Source organism: Phocoena sinus, chromosome 15 (assembly GCF_008692025.1).
Source record: "Phocoena sinus isolate mPhoSin1 chromosome 15, mPhoSin1.pri, whole genome shotgun sequence".
Lineage (NCBI taxonomy): Eukaryota > Metazoa > Chordata > Mammalia > Artiodactyla > Phocoenidae > Phocoena > Phocoena sinus.
The window spans coordinates 6,237,289-6,259,171 of record NC_045777.1 but is presented as its reverse complement, the minus strand read 5'-3'; the positions used below and the strand labels follow the sequence as shown (position 1 = coordinate 6,259,171).

General features: G+C 48.8%; 1 protein-coding gene across 4 annotated transcripts in view; it reads left to right on the top strand.

The window, feature by feature from the left end:
* Window positions 1–10,586, top strand: part of LOC116740116 (replication termination factor 2) — a 44,542-nt gene extending 33,956 nt beyond the window's left edge. Inside the window, exons 6-9 of one of the 4 annotated variants that reach the window (XM_032605364.1) lie at window positions 2,061–2,174; window positions 4,960–5,014; window positions 5,122–5,217; window positions 6,028–6,411. In XM_032605364.1, coding sequence (XP_032461255.1) covers window positions 2,061–2,174; window positions 4,960–5,014; window positions 5,122–5,217; window positions 6,028–6,206 — 444 coding nt within the window. In that variant the 3' untranslated portion in view covers window positions 6,207–6,411. Of the gene's footprint in view, window positions 1–2,060; window positions 2,175–4,959; window positions 5,015–5,121; window positions 5,218–6,027; window positions 6,412–8,258; window positions 9,304–10,232 lie in introns of those variants that run through there. The other 3 variants (XM_032605366.1, XM_032605367.1, XM_032605368.1) reach the window with 3 other exon arrangements.
* Window positions 10,587–21,883: the final 11,297 nt, after the last annotated feature.

The window sequence follows — 21,883 nt, the reverse complement described above, 5'->3', positions numbered from 1 at the left end:
TGTGTGTTAAGAGGTGCTTAACTGTGAAAGCTGTGGCAACTTTTAAGAAAGAGAGCAGGGCTTCCCTGGTGGCGCAGTGGTTGAGAGTCCGCCTGCCGATGCAGGGGACGCGGGTTCGTGCCCCGGACCGGGAAGATACCACATGCCGCGGAGCGGCTGGGCCCGTGAGCCATGGCCGCTGGGCCTGCGCGTCCGGAGCCTGTGCCCCGCAGCGGGAGGGGCCACAACAGTGAGAGGCCCGCATACCGCAAAAAAAAAAAAAAGAAAAAAAAAAAAAAAAAAAAAAAGAGAGCAGCTGCGTGGCTTTTCTTGTGCTGAGAATGTTTTGTATGAGAGAGATACTGGGCGTGGACTCGGCATACGGCCGTCCTCACAGCCCAGGTTTGTCCAGTGATCCAGCAGGGCTGTGTAGCCTTCAGATGGTAAGGGGCAGAGACCCAGGCAGAGTCTAGAGGAATCCACGTGAGGCTTCCTTATGCTTTCTCCCTTCCACGAGGGGGCACAACTCCCAGCGAGGAAAATGCAGCAGCGCGTACTGTCGTCCCTCCCTGTCGGTTGGGTGGCTGGGGGGATTGGCCCAGGACTCCCGCATATACTGAAATCCGCACGTGCTCAAGCCCCTTATATAAAGTGGTGTAGCGTTTGCGTATAACCGACACCCATCTTCCCGTTTACTTTAAGTCATCTTCAAGTTACTTATAATACCTAATACAATGTAAATTCTATGTAAATGGTTGTAAATACGGTGTAAATGTTACGTAAATAGTTGCCAGGACCTGCACTGGTACGTGGCAGCTATTTATATAGTATTCAAGTGTTGCTTTTTGGAACTTTCTGGAAAATATTTTCTTCCAAAATATTTTCTGTCTGAAGTTGGTTGAATCCATGGATGAGGAACTCAGGTTATGCGATGCTTCTGCCTAGGGAAGCTAGTTAGAGACACGATGCTGAGGGCTGGAACTTGGAGCTCCATCTGTGTTAGGAAAATGCAAAACTTGTGATGGTTGAGTGTTCAGTGCCCAGCTCTGGGCTCCGTTCCCTACGGCGTTACCCTTAATTCTTGCCCCAACCCGGTCATGCTGGGAGTTCAGTTTATCCCCATTTAACAGATGCGGTAACTGAGGCCAAGGTCTAGGCAGAGGGACTCTGGAGAACCCACAGGAAGAGGGAAACAAACCCCCGAAATGGGTGCTGGCCCAAACACTGTCCCCAGCAGGGCCGGCTCCCCAGGGAGCAATTGAAAATGCAGATCCCCTGTGGGCAGCTGCAGCCCAGGAAAGAGCCGAAATGCAGGCTGTGCCTCCCGAATGGTCCTTCCCCTCTCCTGCTGGGATTTAGCCCATTTACCCTAATTGGCCAACTTCCTAAACTCTAGAACCGTGGTTCTCAAAGCCTGGTTCCCCCACAGGCAGCATCTGCATGACCTGAGAAAACATTAGAAATGCAAATTACCGGGTCCCACCCTAGAACTCCTGAATCAGAAACCGGCCTGGGTCTCGGGGATCTCCCTGGAGATGCTGATGTAAGGTCAAGGTTGCAAACCTCTGTCTGGAATGTGAGATCCCCCGGCCTCTTGCTTTTAGCCTTGGCTCGGCTGTGTGTGAGTCTCACAGGCTCTTATTAAGTCAGTCCTCATGAGATGAGCCAGCAGTAGGTGCTCAATAAGTATTGCTAATGATTCCTTAAACAGGCATTTCCTAAACGTCCACCCTGTGCTTGGGTCTTTGCATGGGGCCCCTGGAGGTCGGGTCCAGTGGGGAGGCCTGTAAGCAGAGAAACCCAACACAATTAGGAAGTGGGAGGAACCCTGCAGAAATCGAAGTTCCTAGACACCAGCCAGGGCCAGTCTGGCAGGCAGGCCTGCTATGCTACCCTGTACACAGAAACTTTCCCAAGCAGGGCTCGGGGTCAAAAACTGGCCAAGCCAAGGTGCAGGTGGGGAAACAACAGGAATTTCCCAAGAGCTTGAGGACCAGTGGTTGGGCTAAGAGTGAGGGCCTGAGGGTAGCTGCTTTCCGCGTGGTGACGGAATCTGTCGTCTTCTCTTTCGTCCTCTTCAGTGTGGGGCTGCCTTCCAGGAGGACGACGTCATCGTGCTCAATGGCACCAAGGAGGACGTGGAAACGCTGAAGAGAAGGATGGAGGGGAGGAGGCTGCGATCCAAGCTGGGAAAGGTACCGGAGTCCTAGGCTCAGTTCCTCACCTTCCCGAGTCTGGGCGCAGGTCAAGTCTGCAGGTTCTGCTCCAGAGCCCGTTGCAAACCCGCCAGCTGTGCTGCTGGTGCTGGTTCGGGGTTCTCTGCGATCGAGGTGTTTTTTATGACCAGGCGGGCCTGGGCTCTAGAAGATTCCAGGCGGCCTCGCTGGGTCAAGCTCAGTGGTCTGCTCTGCGCTCGGCTGCCTCATCGGTGAAGGGGGGCGGGTGTGGGCAGGAGGGTAGAAAAGCTCAGGCCTGTGAAGTGCGTCCGGAGGGCAAGGCGGCCACCACGATTGCTGCGCGGGCACTGAGTGTAAGAGGCTTGGTGTCGCACCTTGTAAAACTGAGGAGGAGTGAAAGACACCACCCGCAGCACCTCTGCAGAGCCTGTGCGGCCCAGGTTTGAACGTCCTAGAGATGTGGGGGGAACCCGGGGCCTGTGCTTCCCACCCACCCCTGGGACTGCAGATGCAGACACGCACACGCGTGCAGCCACACACGCACACGCGTGCATGCACACACACACACACACACGCACGCACACCCCCTCCCTGCACTCCCTGGAGCGAGGAGACAAGCAGCCTTCCCCCCGTGGAAGCCGCCTGGCCGTCCGGAGCCTCCCCTGGCCGCGGTCTTGAGTGGCGCCCCGGCGCTGCTTGCTGACGCCCGGCGCTCTGGGTCAGGGGTGCTGGGGTGAAGGCTTTGCTTTGCACCCCAGGTTTAGAACCACCTTCCATAAGCAGTGGAATCCGTGCTTAATGATCTGATGTGATGAGCAGGCTCAAAACAGTGGATCAGCTAAGAAATCATTCAATGTGTCATTGATTCCGGATCCAGTAGTAAATTTTGTTACTTCTTGAGTACTTACAGATGATAGCCATGGTCTTTTTCTCTTTCTTTAAAAAAAAAAAAAAAAAAGGTTCAGGGTAAATGTGGGAGAAACTTCATGCCATCAGAACTAAGGCAAAAGAATGCCTAAAGTATTAGGAAATGAGTTTCAGTATCCTGAGGACATAACATTGTGAAGAGAAGTAGCCTGCCTGGTTTTGTGCTACTGGCGTGCATTTACCAGTGATGCAACAACTAAAAATTTTTCAGGTTTTAAAATCATAATAGAGGAAAGTGCAAGACCGTATCACCCTGGAATAATATATAATTCATGGTCATGAGGCTTTAAAAAGCTGAGAATATGATAGCAGTATCGTTATTGTGTGTGGGCCCAGAATTCTCAGAGCCAAACCACTGGCATTTCCTCCTTTGATAGCTTCACCTAGGTAGCAAATAGATAATATGTGTGGATGGTTCTATAGTACAAGGAATTGTGCCCAGCTTTTGTGATCAAATACCAGTAGAAGTGCTCCGTGAAACAGTCTTGTACGAGGTTATTGCAATATTCATGAGAAAGAAAGAGACGCTCTGTCATTTAAAGGGGTGAGTTCGGGTTTAGAAGCGAATAGAAGTTTGAGGTATTTTTGACGACATTTACCAACGTGTTCTTTGTTGCTACTATTGATCAAGTTCAGTTTTTAAGAAGCACAAAAGGGAAAATTGTATTTTAATGGAAACTCCTAGAGACATTGAAATGGTCATTCGCCTTCTTCTTACTTTAGTGAGCTGTCTCCTCTGTCCCAGGCTTCCTGCCAAGTTGTTCAAAGCCCGGTGGAACTAACACACCCCTCTCCGGAGGCAGGATACTTCCCAGACCTTCTGGGAATGCTTCCTAGAGACGGCTACCAGGAAACCAAAATATTTCCCCAGTATACCCGCAGCTGGAGACAGGGCATAGCATTTCCTGTCTAAGGCCTCATTGCTCGTGCTTTTCAGATAACCTTAGCTCTGAATGGAGGGCTTAGAAATAAGCAGCTTTCTGCATTTTTTTTTTGAAGGATGACGTGTTACCCTCACAAATGTGAATGCATGTCTTGCATGTGTGAAATGAACAGGATGTGTTTATGTTTTATGCAAGTGTTACAGATCACGTAGCATATACATATTACAGGTTCAGGGCCACTGCCTGAGCAAGGTCTTTGATGTTTTCTAGTGATGGGAGCCTTCAGAAACGTTTAGGCTGCGTATCTTTAATGCCACCTTTTGCATGCTTAGGAAAACGGCACGTGTAAAGTAAATTCTCTGAGTGAACATAAGTCCTGTTTGTCCTTTCTGTGATTGAATCAGCTGTGTGGTTTTAGAACGGTTTGTTTCATTTCTTAAATTTTTGCTGACCAATTTAACTATTACGAGCGACAGAATTCTAACAGAAGTGATCCAGAGCTGAGGAGAATTGGCTAAAGTGTTCTTTAGTACAGGCCTCAAGTCCTTATAGTTAAATACACAAGTGTCAAAGCAGTTGGACAACTTTGAAGAAGTCTTCCTGGAAAGGTTGAGATTCGGTACTGGCTGGACTTATGTTATCATCCAGGTAACTGCTCTTTTGTGTGCAGTCGTCACCATTAACACTGACTGTTACCACTGAAACCTGTCCTCCTCATTTAGATTTTTTGAGGATGTGGTTTTGGAATGTAACTGTACAGCTGAGCAGATCTCTGCGGATATATGTCATGTGGGGCCAGAGTGCACAACTGGAAACACGTGGGGAGGCCCGAGGTTTACGGCAGAGGATCAGAGTCCTCTTCAGCGGGAGGCCTGCCCTGAGTGACCTGTGCTGGCCTCTCATTGGGCTCCCGGACTGGCGGGAGCCACACTGACACCGAAATCAGTGCATCTGAGCACGTGTCCGCCCCCCCACCCCCTTTCTTTTCACAGAAAACAAAGAAACCCAAGGTGGCAGAGTCTCTCTCAAAATCAGATGGCAGTGAAGGTAAGATGCTCAAAGAGGTCCTTATTTTAGCAAAAATAAGGCCATAGGCCTGTTTCCTAAATAAGTTCCTGATGTTGTTTTGTTTTGCTTACTTTGTTCTTTCACAGGAGCCCCAGGACCATCAAAAATGAAGACAGGGAAGCCCGAAGAAACCAGCCTTGATTCTCAAGAGAAGAAAACCACCTTGCCTCCCAGAAGTGCAGGTGGGTCCTATTGAGATGGCAGTGGGCCACTTAGACAGCTGGGAACCTGCGTGCGTGCGTCACGGTTTTCCTGGCACAAATTCGAGAACTCAAGCTCGTCCTAATGGTGTCTCTGAATAGTTGACTGAGCTCTCTTGGCGGGTAACTAAGAAACAGTTGATTCACCTTAGAGCAGGAGCCCTCTCGGGATGGAAGGGGTGCGGGCACAAATGCCAGTTTTCCTGTGGAGTCTGCACTTGGTGCCAGGCTAACAAGGGGCGCCAAGGCCTGACTCAGGCGTTCCCTAATTTAAGGCTGGGGCTCGCTGTGCACCACGTGTGCACTCGAGCCGGCCTTCCTCCACCTGCTCTTGACCGAGAGCCATTCCATTTGGTGCATAGTCCAGAATTCAGTGCCTTTCTCCGGAAACTCACTACCTTTAGCAAAGAAAATAGTATTTCACAAAGAAGAAAAGCACAGATTGAAGAGGTAAATAAAGGAGTGTGTAATCCTGTGGTGTAATCGCCCTCCAGAGTGTTCATGGGTTCCAGTACCCCGACACACATCTCAGCCACCTGGCCTCGGGATTTGATGTACGTCATGCCCGGAGCTGGGACCAGTGCCGAGAATATATAGCAGGTCGTGATGAGTGTGGTTTTAAATACAGTAGCTTCATTTGTCTTTAGGACTTGGCGATTGAGATAACGTATTTCAACATTCAGCCCCAGAAAGCAGGAGGGAAATTCCTGGGATTAATGAATTTTTGAGGATGTGACGTCTGGAATGATCTGTAGTCCCAGCTTTAAAGTTTTGGGCTTTTCATTTTTCCAGCAGCACAGGGGAGCTCTTCCGGAAAAGCCGGGAAGCCTCCGTGTGGAGCCATGAAGAGGTCCATCGCCGACAGCGGAGAGTCAGAAGCTTACAAGTCCCTTTTCACGACCCACAGCTCTGCCAAGCGCTCCAAGGAGGAGTCGGCCCACTGGGTCACCCACACATCCTACTGCTTCTGAGGCCCGGGGCGCGGCCTCGGCGCACCCCACAGCTCGGAGCCGGCGTGGCAGGGCAAGACGGGGGCTCGGTGACCCTGCCGGCCCCACCCCGTCACCCTCTCCACTCACCTACTCCCCCAGTGTGCGTGGACCCGCCCACGGCCGAAAGCACGCTGGCCGCACTATTTATGCTTAAAATAATTAAAGATGCCAGATTCCTCACGGGTATGTGGTTGGCTCATTTTGACTCAGACTCTCACGGTTTTGCTCGCGGTGGTTAATTAATTAAACAAGCCAAGTGAAACCGAACTTGAGGAAGGGCGAGTTTGAAGTGCATTCCGCCTGCAGGGCTGTGGGCTGTAGGAGGGGTCGTCTCGGCGCCAGGGAGGGGACTGAGGGGGCTTCCTTGCTGATCGCCTTGATGAGAGAGGAGGTTTAGTTGGCACCCGATGATTTCGTACGAAAATAAAGTAAGTCTAAAGTCTGCTCTTGTTCTCATCTCTGTATTTTTCTCCTTTCTTCCCCGAACGTTGAGTAAGAGAATTGCAGCCATTGCACTGATAGCGATTGTAGTTCTATGACATCATGTCAATTCCACTTTCTCTCTCAGCAGAAGATTATAAAAGGGGGAAATTGTGCATAAAATTGGTGTATCTTATCCATAAAGTATATTGAAGTGAATAATTAATGAAATTCTCCTCTGAGACTAAGAATCAGGAACATCCAGGTTCAACACTGCCTTTCTGGAGACAGTTGTATCATTCAGATGGTTCTTTATACCAGATCCAGGGCCCTGGTTTCCATGACAAAGCAGGCAAAGGAGCTGGGCAAGGAAGGTCGGAGGCGGGAGGGAGCAGCCTCAGAGAGGGAGGATTCTGGGGAGGGGGCGGAGAGCCGAGCGCAGCCTGCTCCGTCCCGGGTCCTGTGCCTCAGTGGGGTGAGAAGTTGGACCTGAGCACGTGTTGACATTGTGAATATAGAGGAGTTTTATCAGAATGACACTAACATCAGTGAATTTCTGTTGTGGACTTTTCCAGAACAAACCTGAAAATTATCTATTTTCTTTCCCAGATCAGCATTTATATACCTTTACATACAGGTAAGTCTGGTTATAATAGCCGTGCCTATTTCCTAATCAATTCTTGGGCCTCGTGCCTCCGTAAGCCCTGCACAGATGCTCTTGGCAGGGAGCCCCACGTCCCCACCCCAAGCTGGGGGAGCATGTGCAGACTGCAAGGGCAGTCTGTGCCACCGGATCCCACTCTCCGTCTCTCCTCCTGGTTTCAAACCATCTCACAGAACTTCATCACTCAACACAGTTAGAGGCACAGGGGAGGCACCCAGTGGACCCTTGGTTATATCCAGCAGAAGGCTTTATTCCCCGGGAATAAGTGTGAATCAGGTGACAGCGGAACAGGTATAAGAAGCCCTGTGTTCCATTAGTCGGGACTTTTTGTTTCATGTCATTTTTAGAAACTGATGGTTTCAAGTGCACTGGCCGTTGAGCCCTGGCTGTACTCCTGGCAGCGGCCTCTGTTGTCCTGCAGGCTGTGTCCCTCTCGCCTCAGAGTCTTCACACCTGCCTGGACGTCAGCCACCTCCCCATCTTACCCAGCCAGCTCCTGATCATCCCACACGTTCCACCTGAATGTCTTTTTCAGAAAAGCCTTCCTGCCTGAACCAGCCTAGAGCTGCCCCCTTGTGTTCTCTTAAAGCTCTCTGTTCTTATCACAAATGTTATTTTTTTCTTTTTGGCCACACTGTGCAGCATGCAGGATCTTAGTTCCCCAACCGGGGATTGAACCCGTGCCTTCTGTATTGGGAGCGTGCAGTCTTAACCACTGGACCACTAGGGAAGTCCCCTTATCACAACTTTTTTTTTTTTTTTTTTTGCGGTATGCGGGCCTCTCACTGTTGTGGCCTCTCCCGTCGCGGAGCACAGGCTCCAGACGCGCAGGCTCAGCGGCCATGGCTCACGGGCCCAGCCACTCTGCGGCATGTGGGATCTTCCCGGACCGGGACACGAACCCGTGTCCCCTGCATCGGCAGGCGGACTCTCAACCACTGCGCTACCAGGGAAGCCCAGCCTTATCACAATTTTAATGAAATAAATGAAACTCTTAATTAACTCAGGCATTGCACACTCAGGTGAAGGCAGTGAGCGTAACTGTGAGGCGATAGGGAGTGGTGGGGACTGTGGAGAAAACATGGCCACCTAGAGGGGCGGTTGCTACTCAGCTCCAGCAGAGAGGGGCCCCCGTGTTACCAGATGGTCCATACTTTTCAAAGGAAACTTAGTTTCCTTTGAAATCTGGCCTTTTTAAATGAAGCCCTCCCCCCACCGACATTTAAATATTGGCAAATAATCATTTTCAGAAACAATGTAGGCCAAAATACATCAGTGGCTCCTAGTCTGTAGCCTCTGTTTCTTTGGTTGGATTTTTTTTAGCCTCTGGTTTAATATCTTTCCCACTAGACTCTCAGCTCCACAGGGACACATGCCTGGGCTGCTCTGCTCACCACAGCGTCTGCAGTCAACAAATAGAAAAACAAAAATAGATGGACTCTCCCAGTAGAGCATGAGGGTCAGAAAGAACATAGTGGCAAGGAGATGGCCTTCTATCACTCCCCCGCCTCTCTTTTTATCGCCCTCTGGAAATTTCGCTATTTCCCTTTAAGCCCTACTCCCAGGCAACCCCTGCGAGCCTCTTTATCCTCTGCCCTGAAGTCATCACATTGGCCAGAGCTGGTTCTGGCTCAGGGCCTCTGTGACATCACCAACCGCCCAGCCCAGCCCTGGTTCCCAGTCTCCGGGTGCAAGGGCAGACCAACCCACCATGAGCCACTTTGTCCCCCATCTCTGCTCACCATGCAGACACTGAAATGGTTCTTGTTCTTTCCTCTGTGCCTCTCCTGCGGCTATGCCTTTACGTTTTCTTCTCTGAGAGATAAAGCCAGAGAACCCCAGGAGAAGGTGCCTTGCGGAGGGCACTTTCGAATTCGGCAGAATCTCCCAGACCATGCCCAAGGCTGGCTTGGAAGCAAGTGGCTCTGGCCTTTTTTTGTTGTCATGCTGTATATGATGCTAAAGTTTCGAGGAGATAGTGAGACGGGTAAGGTAAGGATGGCTCCGTTTTTCACACCACATTGATTCCACCTCAGAAAGCTTAGACTCAGAGGAACACGTACTCTGGTTGTTACAGGCAAGACGGTTAAGTACAACGAGATTCAATACAGAGTACCTACTTCTGGTCCTGAGAAACGTTGGCTAACTCATTTCCCAACGTGTCCTTAGGGAGGATGGGAGATCTTAATTCACAGAGGTGGGGACTCATAGTTGAAGACCACCTTCTGTTTACTGGGCAACTAAAACCTTGGCTCAATATTTATCCTGTTAAATCAGATGTTTCAAATTGAGGATAGATTCAAGTACTTGGCGTGTTTCAGGTCAACATTATTTATGGAGGCAGACTCACTGCCCCTGATTTTTAATTTCCCTAGCGTTTGAATCATTACAAGTTGCTGAACTGAATGGAAATGGTATCATTTCCCAGGTAAAGGAAAAGACCTGTCGTAAAGCGTCAGAGGTGTAAAGAGGTAACAGCCTGTCCATAAAGTGGCTGAACAGCTCTGAGAAGAGGAAGGGAGAGAAATACGGCAGCATGTTTGCTCCTGGACAAACCCACCGCTTCAGGATTCTGTGTCCAAACTGATGGGAGCAGGGGTTGGCAGACCTTTTCCGTAAAAGGCCAGATAGTTGATATTTTCAGCTGTGCAGCCCATTCAGTCTGTGTTGCAAGGACTCAACTCTGCTGTTTGAGCATGAAAGCAGCCATAGACGGTATGCAAATGAACGAGCCTGGCTGTGTTCCAGTAAGACTTTATTAACAAGGAAAGCTGGTGGGCCAGATTTGGCCATCGTTTGCCAATCCCTGGGCTAGATCAATGCTAGAGCCAACTTCTCTTAGGTGAGCCTAGCTCTCTTAGAATTGTGTCAAAACCAGCAACATCAACAGTATTATTCACCCCAAATATCTTTCTTGACAGGAGCAGAAGAATCCTCCGGCCCTTCGAGGCTGTTCATTACGCTCTCCAACAAAGAAAAACCAAAATGCTTCCCCCAGCGAAGACCATGCCTTCAATATCCTAACCCAGCTCGAGATGGACCTTGTGAAATTCATGTCCAAGGTGCAGAATCTGAAAGCCGCCATGGCAACAGGCAGTAACCTCAAGCTTCTCAACTCAGAGACGCCTGCAGCCCCACACAGTAATATTACAATATATGAGATATGGGGAGAAGAAGACTCCGAGTGAGTGGACTTGTGTGTCAGAGTAGGAGAGAAAAATTTGAGTGTTTACAAACCGTAGGCAAACTAGTAAAACTATTCTGAAGAAAAAGAACTCTCGAATTTGGGGCCTTTTTCCTTTCTCTTTTTTTAAGCTTGAAAAAAGTGTGAGGCCATTAGCCATAGCAGTTATTGTTTTGTTTAACTGTTGTTTTTTGTTTGTTTGTTTGTTTTTACATCTTTATTGGAGTATAATTGCTTTACAATGGTGTGTTAGTTTCTGCTGTATAACAAAGTGAATCAGTTATACATATACATATGTTCCCATATCTCTTCCCTCTTGCGTCTCCCTCCCTCCCACCCTCCCTATCCCACCCCTCTAGGCGGTCACAAAGCACCGAGCTGATCTCCCTGTGCTATGCAGCTGCTCCCCACTAGCTATCTATTTTACGTTTGGTAGTGTATATATGTCCATGCCACTCTCTCGCTTTGTCCCAGCTTACCCTTCTTCCTCCCCATATCTTCAAGTCCATTCTCTAGTAGGTCTGTGTCTTTATTCCTGTCTTACTCCTAGGTTCTTCATGACATTTTTTTCCCCTTAAATTCCATATATATGTGTTACCATACGGTATTTGTCTTTCTCTTTCTGACTTACTTCACAGACTCTATGACAGACTCTAGGTCTATCCACCTCATTACAAATAGCTCAATTTCGAGCTTCCCTGGTGGTGCAGTGGTTGAGAGTCCGCCTGCCGATGCAGGGGACACGGGTTCGTGTCCCGGTCCAGGAAGATCCCACATGCCGCGGAGCGGCTGGGCCCGTGAGCCATGGCCACTGAGCCTGCGCATCCGGAGCCTGTGCTCCACAACGGGAGAGGCCACAACAGCGAGAGGCCGGCGTACCGCAAAAAAAAAAAAAAACAACAACAAATAGCTCATTTTCATTTATTTTTATGGCTGAGTAATATTCCATTGTATATATGTGCCACATCGTCTTTATCCATTCATCCGATGATGGGCACTCAGGTTGTCTCCATCTCCGGGCTATTGTAAATAGAGCTGCAATGAACATTTTGGTACATGACTCTTTTTGAATTATGGTTTTCTCTGGGTATATGCCCAGTAGTGGGATTGCAGGGTCGTATGGTAGTTCTACTTTTAGTTTTTTAAGGAACCTCCATACTGTTCTCCATAGTGGCTGTATCAATTTACATTCCCACCAACAGTGCAAGAGGGTTCCCTTTCCTCCACACCCTCTCCAGCATTTACAGCAGTTATTGTTTTTGCCTTCCTCACTTCCTCTAGAGCTGAGGGTGGTGAGAAGTGCATGGACAGTGGCATTAGTGTAGGGTGACATTCTTGGCCACTGTGCCATGGCCCTTGTAGAATAAGGCTTTTGGGAAATTTGGGGTAAGATGCTGATATTATTTTCTTAATAACTGTCTTTACAGTAGCTATTTTTGCAAAAGACAGAACCTTTTTTTATCTTTATGATTTATTATATTACAAAGGACAACTTTATAGGTTTTAAAATGAAATAAAATAAAAAATTATTGTTAGGAGGTGTGTGTGTCAAGGGGATGGTGGATTCTAGAATCATTTCATTTTCTTACCACCAGAAAAGTCATCTTATTCATTCTGTCTCATGGGTCCCATGCATTGACTTTTCTACTACAAAACTAACAGTTACATGTGTCTAAGTGGATTCAGAGAAATGGAGAATCAAACCATGTTTTTAATGTAATTCAGATATAGATGAGCTAACCAGGGGTTCCCAAATTGGTCAGTATGAATATTCTTTATAATACTTATTTAAAACATGGGTATTTGGGCATGTTTGTATGGCTAATGGAAACTACACTTACTCCAGGCTGTTCTGTTAGCTCATGACCCCTAATCTAGTAGTTTAGAGACATGCAGGGACTTCCCTGGCAGTCCAGGGGTTAAGACTTCGCCCTCCAATGCAGGGGGTACGGGTTTGATCCCTGGTCAGGGAGCTAAGATCCCACATGCGCCTAGTGGCAAAAAAACAAAACATAAAACAGAAGCAATATTGTAACACATTCAATAAAGGCTTTAAAAAAAATGGTCCACATCAAAAAAAATCTTAAAAAAAAAAAAAGACCTGCAGGTGCAGGCCTGGGCAGAGACGTCAGCTATGCGAGACCATGGAAATTCCCTTCTTTCCACTTCAGTCCAAATTAAAGTGGGCTTGACTCTCCATCACCTCCCTTCCCAGCCACAAAGAGTTCATCCTTCATCGTCGGAGCACAGTCCTCAGGGTCAGTCGCACATACGTGTTCAGGAAGAGACCTCAGATCAGAGCCGGCCATCTCTTCCCCTCTCGTAACTGTGACGCTACCTTTGAAAAGTGGTCCCTGAGCCCTTTAGTTTTTGCCGAAACTTCAACTTCCAGGATGTGGAAAAACTGGAAGGAGCTGAGACGCCTCCTTTGTGCCTTCTGTTCTCTTTCTGGGTGTTTTCAAGCAAATGGGACTATGTGAGTTATTTTCACAGCACATTCTGAAGAAATGCAGATAAGGAAAAAAGACTTTGGTTTTAACCTGTGATGTCAACATGGGGCACATTTTAGATTAGAATAGAGATAATGTAAAGGTTGCCAAACCATGGCTCACAGGCCAGATCAGCCCACTGCCGGTTTTTGTACAGCCCATGAGCTAATAATGGTTTTTATACTTTTAAATGGTTGAAAAAAATCAAATGATGAATTGTATTTCATGACATGAAAATTACATGAAATTCGGGAATTCCCTGGCGGTCCAGTGGTTAGGACTCTGCACTTTCACTGCCGAGGGCCTGGGTTCGATCCCTGGTCAGGGAACTAAGATCGGCAAGCCACGGGGTGAGGCCAAAAAAAAAAAAAACCGAAAAATTACATGAAATTCACATTTCAGTGACCATAAATAAATTTTTATTGGAACACAGCTGTACCCATTTACATATTGCCTATGGTTGCTTTTGTGCTCTGTGGCAGAGTTGAATTACTGCCCAGAAACCATTTTGGTCCCAAAGCTGAAAATATTTACTAACTAGCCCTTTACAGGAAAAGTTTGCCAATCCTAGTTTATGCTAATCTTATTTATATGTTAACAACCAGAAAAGGTGTTCATCGAGAACCAGTGTATTCAATAACCTTCACAAGCAGCCCCTCTTTGATGGGCAAAAATGTAATTTCGTATCATATTTTTGTGTCTACTTTTGTCCAGGTCCCTACCAGCTAATGATGGGAATCCTAAGAGCAGAACATCAAAATGCCTCATAGCAAGTCGATCGAGGACATAAATGAGAACGAAATCTGCTGTACAATTGGATTTAGCAATTCCCATAAAATAGCGTCCCGGGTCTTTGCCTCGCCCTAACACAGAGCTTTGCAGACCTCGGTGTTGCCTGGAAAACAGTGTTTCCTCACCCCAGTCCATTTCATGCAATATTTTCAGGCAAAAATGCATTAGATATAGATGGAGAAGCCAGAGCTCCACAAAGCTGCTCGGCTCTGTTGTTCCAGGGTCAGCTCAAACCCCACTGTTACCACACTCCACAGTGACTCAGCAAATCGTAGCCGCTGGATCGCTGTAGTTGTCTGCACCTGCTGTCTCTGTCAGAGGAGGTTCACTCGGGTGGTTGGCAGAATTCGTAGACAAGACCCCTCTCCTGGGGGCCTGAAGAGGCCACTGCCATACGCGAGGTGATGGGTCGCGGGGCGGAGACGTGAGGGCAGCCTTCAGGATCCAAGAATGGTCCCCAGTCAACAGCTAGAAAAGAAACCCGGAATCTCAGCCATACAACTGCAAGGACATGGGCTCTACCAGCAACCAGTAACCTGGAAGAGGCCCCCGAGTCAGAGGGGATCCCAGTCTGGTGAGACCCTGAGTATATGAGCCCACCTACCAGAACATAGACTCCCAACCCACAGAAACTGTGAGGTAATAAATGTGTGTAGTGTGACGCCACTAAGTGGCTTTGTGGTAGTTTACAACACAGCAGTAGAAAATCAATACAGGACACACACACTCTTTCCATCTGCTCTTTCTGATGCTTTGGATGACACATCCACGCTCCCTCTGGCCTAGTCACCAGCCTCTGAACCAGGGGAATGGGACCAAAGGAAATACTGGCAGAGGGTCACGAACAGGGCTACCCTGCTCCTGGAAACCAGAGGTTTCAAAGTGTTGGCTCAGGGACCAAACCTCCCCCCACCACAGCATGTTTGTTTCGCCCATAATCATATTCTCTAACATTTTATTTTGAAATTTGTAGATTCACAGGAAGTTGCAAAAGTAGCAGAGTATCTCCTTAGACGCTTGGCCTAGTTTTGCGGCGTGCAGGATCTATCTAGTTCCCCGACCAGGGATTGAACCCGAGCCCCCTACATTGGGAGCTCAGAGTCTTAACCACTGGACCACCAGGGAAGTCCCCTACAGTGTGTGACCTGTGAGGCTGGCTTCTTTCACCCGACATAAGGCCCTTCAGATCTATCCAGGTAGAGTCTCATGTGCCAGCACTTCGTGCCTGTCTGCTGCTGAGTCCATGGAACCCTCTGCCTGCCGTGTGGGGGAAGTTTTGGTCTCTTGTAGGTTTCGGTTATAATTACAGAGCTGCTACAAAGAATCGTGTGCAGGTTTTTACATGAACACGCATTTTCATCTTTCTGGTATAAATGCCCCGGGTTGCGGTCGCTGGGTCACATGGGAAATGCATGTTTTGGCTTCCACTAAGAGTCAAAGATTTAGAAGAAGATACACCCAGGGAACTGCCGCTCTTTCCTCATCCCGGCTACCCGGATCCCACACCCTCCCGCCCTCCACGAAGCCCTGTAGTGATGTGATCAGCCTCTTAGTTTCTGTTTTGTCCTTCCTTTCTCTTGCACAAACGAACAGATGCGTGTGTATTTTCTTATACCCCTTCTTTCCGACGTGAAGGACAGCAAGCTTTCCAAATTCTTTGGGGCTTTGCTTTTCCCACTTAACAGAAGATTCTTGGAAATCCCTTCGAAGTGGCTCTTAGGGGGTCTTTCTCATTCTTTTTTCCCGCTGCAGAGTGCGCCATTGTGTTTGTTCAGCCCCTGTCTTATATGCGGACATTCAGGTAGCTTCCAGGAGTTTGAAATGACAAATAATGATGCAGTGAATAACCTTATGCTATGGTGTTGGAGATGTATCTTCAGGGTAGGTTCCTAGGAGTGGGTTTGGTGGGGAGAAGGGTGAACGCATGTGTGGTTTTGTTAGGCATTGCTAAATTTCCCTCCAGAAGGGCGGTGCCGAGTCGCGTTCTCATCAGGGATGCCAACACAGCGTTTCAGCTGCCCGAAACGCCGGTCTTAGAACGCTTTGCATGGCTTGCAGTTACTGAAGATTTCCACTAGGTGGCAGACAAAGCCTGTCACAGGGAAGAGCGCTCTAGCTTCCCGAAGATTTCGTTTCCAAGGGCCCTCGATAACAGTCACGTGTGAGTTGAAGTAGTAGCTGTCATAACACTTGTATCCCAGTTAGCAACTAGCATTCATTGTACTGGTAGTAATGAAAACATTACTTTGTGTTAACAATGAACATTTGTCGTTTGATTAGTCACTCATTCATTCAAGTATTTGTTCTATGCACTGTTCCAGGCTCTGGGCATGAGGCGATAAAAAGAAACAAACATCTTGCAGGCACAGAGCTTGCATTCCACTGGGGGAGAGACAAGAAACACGTACAGAGTCCAACATGTAGGCTGTCAGGTGGGCCCATGAACTACAGAGAAAGGTAAAACAAGGAAAGGGAGCAGGGTTTGGGGGTCAGTGAGTGAATGGTTGTTTAGGATCTTAGTGTGGTCGGGGAAGGGTTGCTGAGAAGCCCTTACTGGAGGGAGTCAGCCCTGAGGACCCACGAGGAGATGAAGAAGACGTGGGAAGAGGAAGTGCAAAGGCCCTGAGGCAGGAGCGCCAGGCCTCAAGGCGAGCTGCTGGGGGTCCCGTGCTTGGGGCCGAGTGAGGGAGGAGATGAGGTGGGACACAAGGAGTGGGTGCCTCCCAGGCCACCGGCAGGACTCGAGTTTCCCTCCTAGAGAGATGAGGGCTGTGGGGAGACTGTGGAAACCCTCCTTCCCCCACTCCCCAGACAGAGATGCACCCATCCCCCAGGTGTCTCCAAACTGCCCAGCCCCAGCCACACCTGATGTGGGCTTTGTTGGTCTCTGTTCTCAGGGGCCCTTGGGGGTGGGGGATATGGGGACGACAGGTGGGGGGAGATGAGGCTTCCTGTGGGAGACGACCACCTTTCAGGGGCCCTGCTGTGTGACCTCTGCCTTCCATTGTCTTTGGGCCACTTAACAATTCTATAAACTGTAGAAAATGGGTAATACACGAAGCCTCGGGTGTTTATCAAAATGCAGGTGGAGCTCATGTAAGGGACGTTAGTTGTGCAGCTCTCTGTCTGTCTGTCCTCCCGTCGGCTTCCGGTCCTTTGAAGCCTCCTCTGAACCTGCTGTACTGTCCTACCGGCCCCGCCTTAACCAATGAGTTGAGTCACATTTTTGACACATGATCGTCTTATATTGCATGAGTCGTGAGTCTGCCCCTTCAAAAGTTCCCTTTCCCGGTGCCCTGAGCCCTTCTCAGCCATGGTGTGGACTTGAAGGCACCTCTAGCACGTTACCCCAGGAGGGGAAGAAATTAGATTCCCTTCCATTTTGAAAACCCATAAAAAGGAAATGTGATGGAGAGGAGGGGGCAGTGGCTGTGGGAGGACCCGCTGCGGCCCAGGCTCTCCTGTCTTCCATTCTCTAGGTGTCAGGGACACCCAGGGGAGGGGGCCCAGCGGGGACCTGCCCGAGGGTGGTGACCCGGGAGATGCAGCACCCTGGAGGCAAAGGGGAGGCTCTAAGCTCCTGAGGGCAGAGCCTGGTCTCACCCTGAGCACCCCCCGCTCCTCCCAGCAGACCCTCGCTGCCCGTGCAGGCGAGAGGGAGGCCTCCCCAGCCCTGAGGTCACTCCTGGCGCCCTCAGGAAAGCGCCTGCCTTTACTGGGCAAACCTCCGGGTTCCTTTAACTTGAAGAGCCCGCGAGTCTGCTCAGTACGTTTCCCTCCCCGGCGTGTGTGGACTTAGACATCAGGCAGACGCTGCAGGAGCTTTGCCTCTCACTCGGACCAGTGCCTTCCGGCCACTTCGTTCTTCCAGAAACACCCTCTCCCCTCCACTCACTCATCCTTCCTTCCGTCATTTATCTGCCCATCATTCAGCCAGGACTCAGGAGCATCTCACTGTGCGGACACGGCAGTGGGTGCTGAGGATACAGGGATGAGCGAACGTGGACCACAAGGAGACCCGCCTCACACACCTTAGAGGCCGCTCTCGAGAAAGAGACTGTAAAATGGTGCAGCCACTGTGAAGAACGGCATGGAAGTTCCCCAAACACTTAAAAATAGAATTTCCATATGATCCAGCAAATCCTCTTGTGGGTATAAAACCCCGAAAATTAAAAGCAGGATCTGGAAGAGATGTTTGCACACCCAGGCTCACAGCAGTGTTGTTCACAACAGCCAAGAAGTAGAAGCAACCTCAGTGTCCATGGATGGACGAATGGATGAACAAAATGTGTCTTATACATGCGTTGAGTATTATTCGGCTTCAAAAAGGCCAAGCACCCTCTGGGCACCAGGAATGCAAAGGTAATCAAATCCTACAGTATTATTGGGGGCTGTCAGACAATTAGGAAAAACAGACAGTGGCTACAAACACATAAAAATATACAACAGCATTCAGGAGTGGGTAAGTGCTGTGAAGAAAAATACTCCAGAGGAGGGGTCTCTTGTGCCAGATGGTCAGGGAAGACCTTCCAGAGGACACTTTGAACAAACCTGTGGGAGGTGAGGACCCAGTGATGGGAAAAGCAAGTGCAAAGGCCCTGAGGTTCTCCTAGAAACCCACCCCTTCCTTCGAGGGCTGACCTCCATCCTTAATTATACCTTCATTTGTGTTGTCATTGGGTCCTTAACGGATATGCTGTCCCCAAATGTGCCACTTTGGCATAAGGATTATTTTGAGCTGAAGGCAGCTGAGGCAGGAAGAGTTCTCCACCCTCCCCTTTTCTGCCTAAAAGCAGGACATAAATTTCGCACTGAGGAAGGTGCCCCCCTTCCCCGCACACCAGGGGGAGAACAGTGACTCTTATCATCAAAGACTAGAAGTCGAAACTGAGATGCATTTGCGTAAACAGACCTGACTAGAACAGTCCTGTTTTCCATTAGTTTCCCCCATGTATTTCCTAGTCACTTGCCCACAGTCTGTCTCTTGAACCCTAAACCCTCTTTCCTTTGTTAAAATGGTATATAAGCCCCTGAGTCTACCTGCTTCTTTGATTGTCACTTCTTTTCTGTGAACTCCTGTGTACACAAACAGTAAAAATTGTCTTCTGTTCACCTTTTATTAGTTTAATTCATAAACCCCTATTTACTGAGCATAAGAGAGTAGAGGAAAAGCTTTCCTCCCCAACACTTTTTTGTCTTTTTAAAAATTATTTTTTTTTTCAGTTTTCTTTTTTTTTCTCCCCAACATTTTAAATTCTCTATTTTTAATAGATTTTGGCTCTTCTTATTCTAGAGTTTGGATGTACCATAATTTAACCAGTTCCCTACTGGTGGATGTCTGGGTGCTCTCCAGTGTTTTCTTATTACGAACACATATGGTACCTATTTCCCTAGATCGGGCAGGATTTGATGCTTCCCACTTCAGGCCATACAACCGCCATCTGCCAGTGTTTGGGTTTATTCCACAGTCAGCAAACACAGAAAGCGCAGCCAGCCAAGGCACTGAAAACAAAAACCCTGCAGTGGCTTTTTACACGTGACTTATTTTAGAATTTCTAAGCACAGTTAAGTGGTGACTCATCCCACTTAAATTCTGAGCTGTTTAAAGGGCCATCTGGTTCATCAGAATATGAAAGACTCTGCCCAGCAACCTGGAAAAGAACCCAAGATGAAGACCCAGCGCTTTTTAACCACTGACAGTGAGTCCCAAGGAATGTCAGCCGAGTGTTAGCTCCTTGAGGACAAGAATGCTGTCACCTAAATAACCTGCATAATGTCTGGGCCTATTTTTGTAAAAAATGTTTCCTTTTTTTTTTTGATTACATAGGCAATGCAACCCAAAGCACAAGTAACCAAAGAAAAATAGATAAGTTAGACTTCATCAAAATTAAAAGCTTTTGCGCTCCAAAGGAAACTATAAGAAAGTGAAAAGACAACTCAGAGAATGGGAGAAAATATTTGTAAATTATATATTTGACAAGGATCTAGTATTAAGCATATATGAAGAGCTCACAACTCAACAGTGAAAAGAAAAAAACCCAACTGAAAATGGGCAAAGGACTCAAAGAGACATTTCTTCAAAGAAATGTACAAATGGCCAATAAGTATGTGAAAAGGTGCTCATCATCAGTCATCAGGGAAATGCAAATCAAAACCACAGCGAGACACCACTTTGTACGCCCTAGGATGTCTGTCATCAAAAAGGCAGACAGGGGCTTCCCTGGTGGCAGTGGTTGGGAGTCCGCCTGCCGATGCAGGGGACACGGGTTCGTGCCCCGGTCCGGGAAGATCCCACATGCCGCGGAGCGGCTGGGCCCGTGAGCCATGGCCGCTGGGCCTGCGCGTCCGGAGCCTGTGCTCCGCAACGGGAGAGGCCGCAACAGGGAGAGGCCCGCGTACCGCAAAAAAACAAACAAACAAATAAAAAAAACAGCCTCACACCCATTAGCACTCACTCTCCATCCCGCCCCGCCACTGATAACCACTAGTCTACTTTCTGTCTTTCTGGATTGGCCTCTTCTGGACATTTCTCATAAACTGAGTCACACACGTACAGCCTTTTGTGTCTGTAGCATGTATCATGTTCCTTCTCATGGCTGAATAATATTCCATTGCACGGATGGACCACATTTGGGTTGTTTGCACCTTTGGGCTATTAGCTCTCTCATTCTTAATCATATCACCTTACCTCCTTCATCGTTATTACACCATCATCCTACTTGTCTACCCATATCTGTTTGTTTTCTCCCTCCCTCACGGCACTGAAGCTCCAAGCAGGCACCGAGTTTTGTCTGAATCACTGCTGGGTGCCTGGCCCACAACGATAAATGAGTGATTGGAATTGGGCCTGCTCCCACCGAGTCAGGCCTCTGGGAAGTGAGGGCGTCATGAGGTCAGGGAGAAGAAAGTTCTCATAGTTTCCAGGTGTGGCCTGGAGACGCTGCTTTTCTCTTGGCCACCGCGACCTCTGCTTTGAGAGTCTGCACCATCAACTTTATCTTCCTCTGAACCTTTCACGTAAAGGGGAGGTGTTGGGACAAGTGGTGGAAACGGGTGCGCTGGGGGGAGCGGGGTGGGGGTAGTTGGGGTGGGCGGGGCCACTGGGGTGGGCGGGGCCCCTATCTTCTGGGCACCGATTCCTGAAACTTGCTGGTTCTGCCGAGACACCAACCATGCAGTGGTTTCGACAGTTACCCCATGGAGGGAGGTTCCCACCTGTGATCAGCTGTCCTAGCCCAGATGAGGATGCTGATAATCCCCTCTGCTCAGCATTTATTTTATTTTATTTTTGTAGTTTGGGGGAAATTTGCCAAATATACCCTCTTTCCAGGAAAAGGAAATTTTTATTTCCTTTTTTAAAAAATAAATGTATTTTATTTATTTATTTTTGGCTGCATTGGGTCTTTGTTGCTGCGTGCAGGCTTTCTCTAGTTGCGGTGAGCGGGGGCTACTCTTCGTTGTGGTGTGTGGGCTTCTCATTGCAGTGGCTTCTCGTTGCGGAGCACGGGCTCTAGGCACTCAGGCTTCAGTAGTTGTGGCACGCGGGCTCAGTAGTTGTGGCTTACGGGCTTCGTTGCTCCGTGGCATGTGGGATCTTCCCGGACCAGGGCTCGAACCCGTGTTCCCTGCGTTGGCAGGCGGATTCTTGACCACCGCACCACCAGAGAAGCCCAATTTCTATTATCTCGACTTCATTCTCAGACCAGCCTTCCCCCGTGCTTGCGAAAAGGCTGCCAGGAGCTCCTGAGGCCACCGCCGTGGAGATCTTTCCTTTGGCTTCCTTTTCAAACGTCTCATGGCCTCTCATTGGCTCTTTCTAGATCATCTGCCCATCCCCGACCAATCGCAATGGCTGAGGTGAAAGCAGAGTGCTGATTGGCTTAGGCCTAGGTCACAAGCCCCATCCTCGGCCTGGATGCTCAACTTGGGGAGACATGTGGACTGGGGGCAGAGGCATGGAGGAAAGCGGGGGCACTTGTTTCCAGAGGAAGGTTGGATGGAAAATGCGGAAGGGACACCGAATACCGTCTTTATGAGAATGTAAAGTGAAAGCCTGGCGTGGTGGGGTTCGTACTCAGGGATAGCTGGGGCCAGATCAGAGAGGGCC